The 14097-nt window shown below is 36.5% G+C and overlaps 1 protein-coding gene across 2 annotated transcripts in view; it reads right to left on the bottom strand.

The window, feature by feature from the left end:
- The window catches only part of LOC113392045 (uncharacterized), a 71402-nt gene that overhangs the window by 46118 nt on the left and 11187 nt on the right, over positions 1-14097 (bottom strand). For both annotated transcript variants that reach the window (XM_026628276.2, XM_026628275.2), the window contains exon 2: positions 12984-13114. In XM_026628276.2, coding sequence (XP_026484061.2) covers positions 12984-13032 — 49 coding nt within the window. In that variant the 5' untranslated portion in view covers positions 13033-13114. The remainder of the gene's footprint in view (positions 1-12983; positions 13115-14097) is intronic.

Below are 14097 nucleotides of genomic sequence, written 5' to 3' on the forward strand. Positions count from 1 at the left end.
GATATTTAAATACCACCGTTTCGGAAAGCAGCCTCCAGCGAGAAGAAACGGCAATAAACTCGCATAGTTGCTCTTTTCAAATAAACAGATTTACTATGCTGTTTTTTAGAATAATAATTACTGTCCTGTGATGGAACCCGAGCCTAAATCCAGGCGTGTTTTTCTAAAAAGTATTATTTTAATTAATAATAAGATTTATTTATTAATATAGTTATAATGAACTTTTTAAATTTAGTATATGATAATTGATTATATTACGCGGTATCTTATTATATATGCGTATACCATTGCCCAAAAACGTTCTCTTTACTGTATGCAAACGGAGAGTAGGGGTTACAAGTTTATTCTTATTTCTTGTATTAATTGTATGTAGTATCAGCTTTTATGGAATACTTTTGTATATTCTTCTAACAAAATACATTTAGTCTTTTTTGCATATAGTACCTAATATTTATGTCAAACCAACCAAGAACCCGCGATAGAGCACTGCACGCTTACAACGTCATAGTTGTTTATTTTTCTGTTGAGGTTAAAAAAAAGGGATGTATCATCTGCAAACAGTACAATGTCGCCAGTCTTATTTACAAAATAAGGGTAATCATTTACATATATTAAAAACAGGAGAGGTCCTAAAATTGAACCTTGTGGTACATCCATTTGCGCCAGAGCGCCATTTGATTTTGCACCGTTAACAACAACCTTCAAAACTCTTTCATTAAGGTATGAGAAAATGAATTTCAATGTAGGGCCATTGATTCCATAATATTTAAGATTTTCTAGTAGAATATAATGCCTAACGCAATCGAAAGCTTTTGATAAGTCACAAAAATCTCCAATAGCATTTTGTGACTTCTCCCACGCATCATAAATGTGCTCAATAAATGCTATACCCGCATCAGTAGTCGAGTGACCTTTAGTGAAATTTAATATAATAATAATACTTCAATTGATTAAGCATGATTTTTTCCAAAATTTTACTTAATACTGGAAAAATTGAGATTGGTCTATAATCGTTTGGGTCACTTTTATCACCGGCCTTGAATAATGGGATTACTTCACTGTATTTTAATAGGTCTGGGAAAATACCAGATTGTACACATTTATTAAAAATGACAGCTAAATAAGGAGCCAAGACGATAATTATATTTTTAATAATTGTAACTGATAGATCCCATAGATCGCTGGTTTTTTTTTTAATTTAATGTTTTAAAGTTTTTTATACATCGTACGGAGTTAGACTCTCAAAAGAAAATTCTATTTCATTCGGGGGAACGTAACACTTAAGTAAGTCAAAGGCGTCATGGATATTAGAGATCACAGGAATATTAGAGAAATATTCTTCGAATTGATTGGCCGCATCTAAATCTTCACCCACAATATTTCCTTTTATATTAAGGGATAATCACCCTGCATCAAACTTCATTCTGCCCGTCTCTGAACTTATAATATCACAAGTAATTTTCATTTTATTTTTAGATTTTAAGATTCTGTTTTTAATAGGCAAGGAACGAGTTGTTTGACAAACTTGTTTGAATAACTTAGAATATTTTTTAACAAAATTGAGAAATTTACAATTACGATAATATTTCAAGTTCATATAGCTCATACAATTTATATGCTCATACATAGGTTTTAATTTTATTTTATTATCTAAATATTTTAATGTAAAGTCATTTCTTTTCGAAATATTAAAGTTCTATACTGAGAATATCCAAGTGATTAAACGGTGACAAAGATCAAGGTTAACACACTTACGTAGTGCTCGTAGCGATGTCATAGCGGATCGATCATATAATCGCTACGCAATTAAATACTTAGAGAAAAGTCTTTAAGTTTGAAATGAAAAACTGAAGAAGTAAATATAATTATAATTAATTTAATATTCTACCAAGTGCCACGTTGGCTAGTTTATAAAGCTGCCGACAACGAAGCGAAGAGTTTATATCCTGGATCGGAACGATGTATTGTATTTTTTTTTTCCACATACTGTCGGTAGTCCCAAGTAAGTAAGTCGGCAGTGTTACGCTCCTGTGCCTGAGAAAGCAAGCAAATCTCACTTAGGATAACAAGCCATTCTCATACACATCGGCTTTTTGTTGCGTAACAATATATTTTCCATCAAAGACTAAGTCGTTACTGCACTCATTTTTCACACTGACACACTTATCTGTCTGTCTGTTGCAATATATAAAGAGCACTCGAGTAATGAGTAATAATAGAATAAGTGCAGTACAACATTTTCTCAATCTGAATGAAGAGAAAATCGCGATTAAAAAATCTATAACTCACACTTTCCTACAAACATTTCTTCTATAGAAGAACAAATACGAGTAGCAAAGATGCATTGTGGCAACTATACATTTTTTTATAAACTTTTCAAGTTTCAAGGAAATTATCTTTAAAGGAATCGAGAAGAAGTCGCTCCGCTAATATATTCATGGGTTGAGATTAAAAACTGAAGCCGCTCTCATCAATATTAAAGGGAGCGGTAATTATTCATTATAGACTTTGTTACTTACTTTCTCTTGGCTTTTGTAAATAATAACAAAGAATTATTACTCTAACAACTTTATTTTTTATATTAGGGTTCATATCTTAATATTTAGTGTACAAAAAGCGAGCTCAATGCTAGGATCATCCTTTACCACCCAACATCGTGTAGAAAATGGGGTGTGCCCATAAAAATGATTTTACAGAAAAATAGTTTACTCATACTCAAACATACAAATACACGTAACTACAAAAATGTATAATATCCGTGATATCCTTAAATCACCAAACTCGTACTCGAAACACAAAGGATATTGATCACGGTCTTGAGCACTTTGCGAATCTCTTGAATGAAAAAAATATTGAAAATCAACAATTCTTAGACCAATATCTTGATTTATTCCGAAGACGAGAAAATACTTCAAATAGTATTTAGTCGGATTGCGTACAAGATGGCCGCCGTGACCGCCCAGAGCGTGTTCTGCAGACACGTTGCAAATAATGCTGCGACGGAGCGTGTTTGATCATAGATGAAAAAATAGAAGCGACTTGTTAGGAATGGTTGGAAACTGTTGATGATCAGATCACTAATTTTTATGGGGAAAATGCTGAATATGTAATGAGTTTATTCATAGTTACACATTTATTTTGTCTTTTTCTTTTGAATGTTAATTTACTGATGTTAGAAGGAGATGAAACGTTTATTAAACATAGCACGGATAAGGCCCTACTCTTTAATCAAATAGACAATCAGCGTACGGAGTTTACGATTTCACAATATTTTATAGACGTTAGATTTAAAGAATTCAAAGTTACTTATACCACGAACGGTAAATATATTCTATTTAAATTAAACGTTTCTAAAATTTAAAGCATTCGGCCAAAATATAATATTTAAGACATAAATAATTTATAAAGTATTTCAAATATTCTACAAATAAAGGATTTGGTGGCTGATTGCCGAAATCTCGTTACGGTTAGAATATCGAAAATTTGTAACAATCTATATAAGTTTCCTCTTAACTCTCATACATGCGAGTGATATATATGTGTGCGGGATGCGGGAGAGATGGATGTGAACGATCGGATGACGAATAATAGAGGAGAATGGAAAGATAACACATGCTGCGCCGGCACCAGTAGCTTGAGGCATGGGCAGGGAGAAGAAAGACACACACATTTTGAATTCTCTTACTTTTTTTATAGTATAGGTAGGCGGACGGGCAAAGGTCACCCGATGGTAAGTGGTCACTACCGATAGACATTACTGAGTATTACTGTTTGGCGGTAGAATATTTGATGAGTTGGTGGTACCTACGCAGACGTTCTTGCACATAGCCCTACCATCGAGAAAAATCTCAGAAGTTATATCATCAGATATAAAGTATAATATTTACATTTGAATTAATCTTATAGAATAACTTTTCAAAAGGGTCAAAGCCAAATCGAACAATAATCGAAATATAATCGAATCGAAATATGCCAACAGAACTAAATAACACGAGTATTTCATGTACGGTAAATAATTACTAAATAGCGTAAACAAAAGGGGACTTAAGCTCGGTTTTTGCGGCAACTTTATCGGCGGCTTATACGGCCATTCGTTAGCGCAATCGATTCGATTACATTTTAAAGTGTGTTTCCGACCAACGTAATAAAATAATCTCCGTTTAACCTCCAGTTAACTTTACTGACCAATGTATATCGGTTTTCAGTTCCATTAGTAAAAATACATTATTATAATAAGTACGAGCACCGCATCTCACCAAAGTGTAATTAGAAATTGCTGGAGTTTAATTCTTATCTATCAGTATCCTTAAATATAAGATATAAGTGCAATCCTTACCAAATATTTACGGATTAAGAATTAAAATTATCAACTATTGTCTGAATAAGAATATAATAATAATGAATACTAACAACATATAGTGAATTGACACCACAGCTTGAAGGTGTGGTGTCAATGGACTAAAGCAGTTTGAGATGGATTGAACTCGTTTATAAGATGTCTTTGGAGAATCTTCTCTTGCCTGGAACACTCCCCGACTGCGATACTCAAAATAAACAAACCCCAGAAGGGCTTTTAATATTTTTATTAGTTTATTAGTTTTTTGGTGCCTATTTATCTTCAAAAAAAGTTAATAATGATGAAACTTGAATTAAGAACGATTTTAAATGATAAAATCTATTTTGGACTTTGTGTCTTTATGAATGAACTAGTAAGTAGTGTATTGAGGGGCTGGAGGGCTTGTCGTATTTTCACCAGCTTTATGGAATAAATAGCTGGTGACATACCCGTATTAACGGGGAACTTGAGAATTTTAATCAAAGCAGTTAAAACTAGTTCCTTAATTAAGCCAACTAGTTAACGATTAAAACGAAAACCAACGCATTGCATTCCCCATCTCACCCCTCAGGGAGCGAAATATTTCAGTGAACACAGCGTTTTATAAGATTAGAGATGAAAACAGCTTTTAGAGATATTCAACAATAGCGCTTCTGCCGCATTTATTCTATGGTCGGCGAGATAGGGGCCATGGAATTCTGTTGATTGTACGGATTAGACGATGTTGTTGGAGACAAGCGAATTTGAAATCAAATCCCCGGGGATACAGTCCCAATTTATTTGTAGAGGGGATAGAAATATACGATTTCCGATAATAAAATAGGGAATGTGTCTTTGTAAGGCAGTTTTGGAGATTGCGGGATTCCCAGTTGTTTTTTACATGCAAATTGCGCTCAACTGCCGGCTTCGTGGAATGTTTTAGCGGATATAAATAAGTATATACAAATTAAACCTAATAAAACTGCGTCTAACATCTTGATCATAGTATAATACCGATGAAAGTATGGGGGGAGGAAAAGATATAGGAAAAATAAACGATTTCATTTTATGTATCGTATTATCAAGTGAGTTCACTTGGTATTTTGTGAGTCGCGCGGAGTCTCGTAGAGTCCCGATCGTTTTGAAACGTCGGGTTACTTCAAACGGAGTGATCGATTTTATATCTGAGATATTTATAATTGCTTCTTTGATGAAACAAATGAAAGGTTTTAGTAACGTGTCTGAGTTCCGGCTCACATTGAGTGTTTCATACATTACGCAATATTGCTTTTTTTTGTCGTATTAAGTGTTCATAAAGGAAAGAAAAATGAAAAGAGGAAACGGTTCAGATTAACTCAAGTGTACTTAAATTAATTGAACAAACTAATACATATATAAATTGTTTATAGTCATATAGAAATCGAGTATAGTTTTGTAAACTACATATAAAATAAATAATAGCGGAAATTTTAAGTATATAGTTGATTTTTTTTTTATTTATTAGTAAATGGTGTTTGTTGTTATGTGTATTGACGACGATTCTTTGTACGGATGTTTTTCTTTTTCTCTATTTTCTGTCATATCGTAGTCACTTCGACGTAGAATAGAAGAACAATATAAAATATACTACATTTTTTTATTTTTATTAAATAATTATTCGTTTTATTTATATTCGATTTTTGGCATTTGGTACAACGTGAATGTTACCTGAAACCTCTCAAATAAGGTGATTATTGGTACCTCCGGCTAGTCTTAAAAATGCTACGATTACGTTATGTTACTGGTAGGATAACATTTGGTTACGGTATGATTATAAAGATCAATTATTGATTTATAAGGATATTAATTTGCATAAATCAAAATCATAATTATAAGCGTTTCGTCGGTCATTCATGTGACGTAGTATCCGTAGGCGGACGGTCAAATGGGCCATCCGTAGGCGGACAGTCAAATGGGCCACCTGACAGTAAGTGGTAACTGGTAGTAAGTGCTTACATACGATAACGCCTTGTGAAATTTTAACCATTCCTTCCATCTCTCACTTCCAACCGGATCACAACAAGACTAAGTATTGCTGCCTGGCATGGCGGTAGTATTATGTGCGGGTGGGACGGCGTGCGCAAAGCCCTACCACCAAAGATATAAAGACATACGAGACAAACGAACACTAATACTATAAAATAGTTTCTTATATCCAATCAGGGCTGGGTACACATATGTTTTAAAAAGGTTTGTATTGCACGTCAAATATATTGGCTATAATTTTAATCGAATAATAGTCGCTGAAATATAAAGACAACAAAGTAATTCTCGAGAGTTCATTACGAGCATCATTATGTACTAGGTTTAATGTAAAACAACTTATGTATATGTTTTCCTAAACATAAATTACTCATATTAATCACAAAACAAGAACCGTTTAAATATTAACTCAAGCTAAAGTAATCCTAATTCCTTCACCAATAAAATGAATATTGCGTGCGAGAATTTGCCTTTATACCCTTTCAGACAGAAATTATATCCATTGTTCTATTTGGGCTAATCTCGACTCCATTTATGCGAGCGATGTTACAATTCCCATATGTTTTGTTTTCCCCTAAAATTCTATTTGAATTAAATGCCCTAATCTGTTTATACATACAGTAGTTAGTTAAACTCGATACCGGCTAATAATAATAAATCTGCAACACAAGCAGAGCCCGCGACGTCGCCAGCGTACTGTGATCATCATTTATTCCAAAACCTTTTATACCTCTGAGGTATTTTCACCAAAATATTTAAAGTATCCAGAGTAGAAAGTCGAATATTTCGAGACAAACATTCTTGAAAATTTTTTATATCGCTTTTAAAAATATTTAATGATAAATAAACAATAAATATAGATTTTCTAAAAATTAAACATTCTTTATTACGAAAAAAATCAACTTCCTTTATATGAACAAATATTTTTAACAACGAGGAAACGCAAAAATAAGACAAGAAAGAAAAAGGGCATATTAAAATACCTTAATGATATACATACTTAGAGTAAATGTACCAGGCCAACAGAACGCTCGAGGCAGTGAATCCCGTATGGTAATTCTATACGAACGTTTTACAGCGCCTTGAACAAGTACTACTCACCCACTCGAGCTTTACAGCGCCCAGATAGATATGCGCTCCTTGTACATGCTATCTTAAATAGAAATTCTCTTTCCTTTTGAAAATTTCATTATCTTTTCTTATAAATTGAAACCAATTTTTTTTTAATACAGCTCACAGTACAGCTTTTAAGTTTTCTGGATAAACTTTGTCAAACACGAAATTATGAAATGTCAAAAACTTATACTGCGCTATTGTCTATACAAAAACAAATACTATACCGATTGAAATATGACAATAGCATCTCAAGCCAATTTGACTACCAGCTTTTTACGAGTAAGATACGAAGTGGGTTTTGTTTACAGAATAGCACTGCACATAATTATGTCTGATAAAAGAGTCTAAATTAATTAATGCTGTAATTACTGATTTTCTTGAACGGGCCGCATCGCTTTACCATTCAAAAGACTTTCATTTTAGTAGTGCTACACTGCATACCTTCGGGTTGCAGCCGAATGGGCCGGCAAGCCCGGAGAAGTACCACTCTCTCACTTAAAACAGCCGTAAAGTGGTAGCTATGCTACCGCGTTTCGTCGTGTATGTGAGATTCCCGGAGGACCGATGCCCCCCCCCCAACGTGATGGTTGTGCAGAATTCGGTTACATTACCCCAGGAGAGTACCATCAGTGACTGCGGTGGAGAATCCCTCTCTGGGCATCCATGCTAAGGACGTACACCACTTGAGCAGGGATGCCCAGGCTGCCCTCCGAATTTGGGGGGGGGGGGGCAATTTTGCGCTCGTCTCTGTTCGGGGCAAGCGGAGCAGGCATCATAAGGCAACCCCTACCACCCTCACTGTGGACTTCTGCAACATAAGGGGACTCAACTCCAACTTGAACGCCGTTCACTTTCACCTTGAGACGGCGAAGCCGGCCTTGCTCTTTCTTACCGAGACCCAGATATCATCTCCTGCCGATACGACACCAGGTATAAAATGGAACATTCATTTATACCACGAGCTGGGGTCTGCGTTTACGTCAGAGATGAGATCTGCTCTCGACGCTTCAGCAGCCTTGAAGGGCAGGACCTATCGATTATCTGGCTGCGTATAGACTGCGACGACCATCCGCGAATCTACGCGTGCCTTTATAGGTCCCATAGCGGTAATGCCGAAACCGACCGACTGGTCGAGCACGTCCAAATGGCTACAGATTCCGTGCTGCAGTAGATCCCATCCGCAGAGATCGTAATTCTTGGTGATTTTAATGCCCACCATGCCGAATGGTTTGGATCACGCACTACCCATCATGCGGGTAGATCTGTTCTCGACTTCGCTTTAGCATATGATTTGACACAACTGGTCACCTCGCCAACGCGAATACCAGACGTGGAGGATCATAGACCTTCCCTTTTGGACCTTCTGCTGACTTCCCATCCGGATAGCTATCAGATTATCGTTGATCCCCCTTTGGACTCGTCGGACCACTGTCTCGCTCGGAGTACAGTGCCAATTGCGCGGTACTCACGACCTCGTTTGGTCCGTCCGTGGGCTGCCGTCGCGTGTGGCACTACAAGTCAGCAGATTGGGATGGGATGCGGTCCTTTTTTGCATCCTACCCATGGGGGCAGGTTTGTTTATCGCCGGATGATCCGAGCGTTATTGCTGACTCTGTTACCGATGTGGTGCTTCAGGGTATGGAACTGTTCATTCCATATTCTGCTGTGCCCATCGGTGGCAAGTCCCAGCCCTGGTTTGGTCGTTTCTGCAAAACGGCCTCACGCCGAAAATGGGAACGTTACCATGACTGTGCTAACGCATCGGCGTCTCGTGATGTAAAGACCAGCGCATTCAAAAGGAATATAACTCTGCCTCTAGGTCCTTCAAAAACGTGATTGCTAAGGCGAAGACGGAGTACATTGGCAGAATTGACGAGAGACTGGTGCGTCTCTCGCTAAAGCTGTCTTAGGGAATTTCTGTCAGCCTTCCTTTCCATCTCTGTACAAGGACGGTGAGTCATTGGCCCATACCGCAAAGGAAAAAGCTCATCTTTTAGGCTCTCTCTTCGCGGCGAACTCGACTCTGGATGACCGAGGAAAGTCACCACCAACAATCCCGCGGTGTGATACCACAATGCCGGAGGTTAAATTCCGGCATAGTGCAGTTCGTAAAGCACTTCTTTCCTTGGATATTCATAAGTCGAGTGGACCCGATGGCATCCCTCCAATCATGCTACGGACTTGTGCTCCCGAATTGGCGCCGGTCTTAACGCGTCTTTTCCAGCAATCCTATGCATTCGGCGTCGTCCCGAACTCCTGAAAGACTGCTTTGGTGCATCCGATCCCTAAAAAGGGCAAACGCTCAGACCCGTCCAACTATAGGCCTATAGCCATCACCTCCTTGTTCTCCAAGGTAATGGAGTCCATTATAAAATGCCAGCTCCTGCGGTACCTAGAGGAGTACCAGCTGATTAGCGTCCGCCAATACGGTTTCCGTCCACGCACAGGCCGGCAACGCACCTGCAACCCTCCTGGTGTTGCAGATGTCCATGAGCGGTGGTAATCACTTTCCATCAGGTGAGCTTGCTGCTCGTTTGCCCCCGATAACATTAAAAAAAAAAGTGCTTAAAAGTTAAATGCAATTCCACGCGGTGAGTTTACGTTCTCAATTAACATATATGTTTGTGTTTATAGTATGTAGTGTGGCCGATATTGTTCCAAAATAAATGAATATTAATAAAAGTTTATTTTCGACGCAGAATATTTGTGCCCAGCTGCAAATACATCTATAAATTTGCAAATATTAATATTTCAGTATATCTGCGATGTTTAAGAGTTATTACTTGCGCCACTGAGCACGTTTCCATTTTCCTCATGACAAGCAAAGCGATCGAAAAATAGGTCACATTATATAAGCGAACGCGACTAACTCCTCTAGAAAGATAAAATATTTTGTGTTTACTCATTACATAGCAGAAGCAATAAATCAAATTATATAGGAGTCGTAAATATGTCTGTTTACTTAACAAGGCGATAGAGAAATCATTACATACCTGAATTATGAAACTACCATTTATATTGGACAAATTTTATAATGAAGAATTGTAAATGATTGTTTTAAACGTGTACAATTTTTTTCTTTCCTTTTCAGATGAGGGTATAGTTTACGTTATACTTTTGATACAAATAAATAGTCATTAGCCTAAGATTGTTGATAATAATAATTCGTTCTATATCATAAAAGTTCTTCGGTTTCTATTCTTGAATCTCTTGTCCGAAAAACGCTACTAAAATCGCTTCTCTTATGCAAGAGTAATACCTTTAAATGGATGTCAGTTGATTGAATCGGACGTCGCATTGACAGATTACTGGCGGGGCCGGCTCCGCTCCGGGGGGTGGAAGAAGTTTCTAGAAGAGATAACTTACGAGTAGAACAATGAATTAGAAATGACATCGACACTTGTCAACCGTTTTATGAGTTTATCCTGCCTACACTTCCTAGATCGGAAAAGATATTCTGGGAGAAATCACTTTGCCACCCACGAAATGTTGAAAACCTACCTCTGGTGATACGATATTTATATTCATTATATTAGACATAATAACATACTCAATTCCACCAACCCGCATTGGAGCAGCGTGGTGGAATATGCTCCATACCTTCTCCTCAACGGGAGAGGAGGCCTTAGCCCAGCAGTGGGAAATTTACAGGCTGATTATGTTTTATGTAACATACTCAATGACTCTTCGACAATTTATGATTATGTTCTGGGGTGGGTCTATAGTTTGTTTTTACAGAATAGTTACTCGAACTTATCAATTTTCATTTACATTAAATAATAGACAATGTTTAATAACAGCCACCAGTGTCTAAAGGTTTCTGAAGTTTTTTATCACCCGTACCAGTACCTGTGGTTACAGGTGTGCTTTTATAGACCATAGCAAAATAATATAATAATCAAATCAGATATATGAAAACAGATCGATGTCTACGTCTTTCTAATATACCACGTCACCACTACCACTGCCCCATATATTCTGAGTAATAATCGTCACCAGTCAGGGCGGGTAAGACCAGCGGAAAATGCAAGAAGTAAATTATATCAATACATTAAAAGAATATTGTTGGTTTGGTTCAATTCAATTTTTTTTAATTCAACGAAAACTTGTATTCTTCGGGCGCATTTTAGTCCCAAATAAAAAAATAACAACAAAAAAGTTAACTTTGAATGAGCAGATCAGTTTCTGCTGCCTCTGTAGTAATTGCTGAAATTCTAGCGAAACTTTAAAAAAGAATATAAATATATATATATATATATATATATATTTTAGTAATCAAGTGTAATATTAAATTTGTCCATTGAGATTGGCGCTGTGAGGAGTATAAATAAATTCGTACATCATTAAGGCACTGCCGAGCACGAGATCTAAGACAATAAATATGTCGCTTATGCCTGTAATTACTCTGACTAACCACTCACTCGGAAACACAGCAACACAAAGTACTGCGGGCTACAGAGTTGGTATTCCCCACGCCGACCTAATCCTTCTACGGGTAATAACGACCGTTTTACAATGCAAAGAATTTTTTTTTTCTTTTTGCGTTTAGAAATTCAAATCATTTGTAAAAAAATAAAATACATTAAAATAAAAAAATATATTATTCATCTATATAATCTTGTGTTGAATGAATAATATGTAATTGTATTTAACTAATATAGCTTTGCATTTTAAATGTTGGAAGAGACTAACTACTCAGTTTCTTGCCAGTTTTTCTCGGAAGAATCTACAATCTGAACCGGTGGTAGATTTACTTAATATAGTTTTGTAAAATGATTGTTCATAGTGCTTATATACTACTTGAAGAAAGTACATTTTAATTATGATTTTTATTACGAGAGGGATGACCTTCCTAATGTTTTTATCTCCGCTGTAAGCCCGAAATCGGAATTGCTGTTATCTCGTACCGAAGATTACTCTGGTTTACGGTCCACTCGCCTGTCACTTCAGAAAGACACGGCAACGCTATTGCTCAGTAAGAATGTTTGTACGTCAATATAATCTCAATGCGAGAATTATGCGCAGAAATTATTCAGTTGTGGAAAACACATCTCATAATAACTCGACTTAACAAATAAAGTTTTTGGTTTAAAATATTGTACAAGCCATTTATTTTTAAATGAAAAGACACTCAACGACAGCATTCTTCGTCCAATACCGTTGAAATACGAATTGCGAGCTTATATTTCTCATTTATTTGATTCTGCCACGAATTCTATATACAATATCAATATATTACCGATTTAATTTATAGTCTGTTCCAATGGCAGGAGGGGTGAGGACAAATAAACATATTCCACTCGGCTTGTAATAGCTGTGCAAACTAAATTTTGTTAATATTTACACCTTCTGCCATTGGAATCAACAAAATAATCGTCAATATAATTAGTATTAAAATATTAATTAAAATGAATTTCAAGGTCAACGGCTTCAAAAAAAAAACAAAATTTAAACATAGGTTATTACGCACAGCATAGTTTTAAAGTTTTAAGGAAATTTTATCGTTGAATTATAAAATACTTAAACTTACCAATAAGAATGGTGCAATAGAGCGTGGTTACAAGAGCGCGGCGCGTCATCGTGCGCGCGGGAGGGGGACGGGGAGAGTGCGAGCGAGACGGAGCGATGCACCGCGCGCGCTCATCTCCATGGACGCTGCATCTGTCAACGTGTTACATCGTCAATACGTTGTACTGTAATCTGAGAGCCGAACATGCAATAAACTGTAACGACGTCACATTTATACTGCGGTATTCCATTTCGCGATGGACGTCTGATTCTTAGATGAGTTTAACGTTTGCTCCCCTAGATTATGTGTCCGTGTGTTATATAGTAAGAAATATATGAAAACTCAGTAGTAATTCAGTACAAACAGGCACATTCAGTATAAACAGAACATTATGAAAAACATCTATCAAATATAAATAACAGTTCCAGTTGTAAGTACTAATAGAACTTGAAAATATGCAGAGAAAAAATTACATCTAAATAAAATATAAAAACGAATGAGAATGACAATAAAAATATTGACGTGTCCGAATAGCACCGCTCAGCTTCGAAGGTTTCAGATCTCAGTCTCTGTCATGTGTATGGCAATGCACTAAATCGTCAATAATTTATGATATATAAATAAAAAACACAGCTGGGCAAGAGCATCCGCCCAACTTGAGTGGAAGGAACGATACTTTTGCTGACACGCTGTTACGGTTTGGGTGGACGAATACACATAGCAGAAAATAATCCAACACTTGCAGGTTTCTTCACGGTGTTTTCTTCAAATGAGAAAGAGAGATTTAATTTCGAAAAAATTATAAACAAAAATTAGCCACCTAAGAAATCTGCCTTGCTTATCCATCATGGTCTCTGCTAAGGTTGACGTTTGCTCTGACGTGTCATCTCGTTCTATAAAACGATAATTTCTTCATAAAGCCGGGCTGAACCTAAAATCTGAACATCGATTTATCAAAGAAACGATTTCATGAGTCAAGGAAATCGATTTTTCAAATCATAGGCATTGGTTCGACCCCCAAAACAATACTAGTCAATCTCAGGCTAGAGCGACTTTTCAGCTTTATTTCAGATACATTTGTTCATAAAGACGCGTCAACCCTGACTGTACTTGTCCCGCAGAAAATTGCTCTAAT

Source organism: Vanessa tameamea, chromosome 27 (assembly GCF_037043105.1).
Source record: "Vanessa tameamea isolate UH-Manoa-2023 chromosome 27, ilVanTame1 primary haplotype, whole genome shotgun sequence".
Lineage (NCBI taxonomy): Eukaryota > Metazoa > Arthropoda > Insecta > Lepidoptera > Nymphalidae > Vanessa > Vanessa tameamea.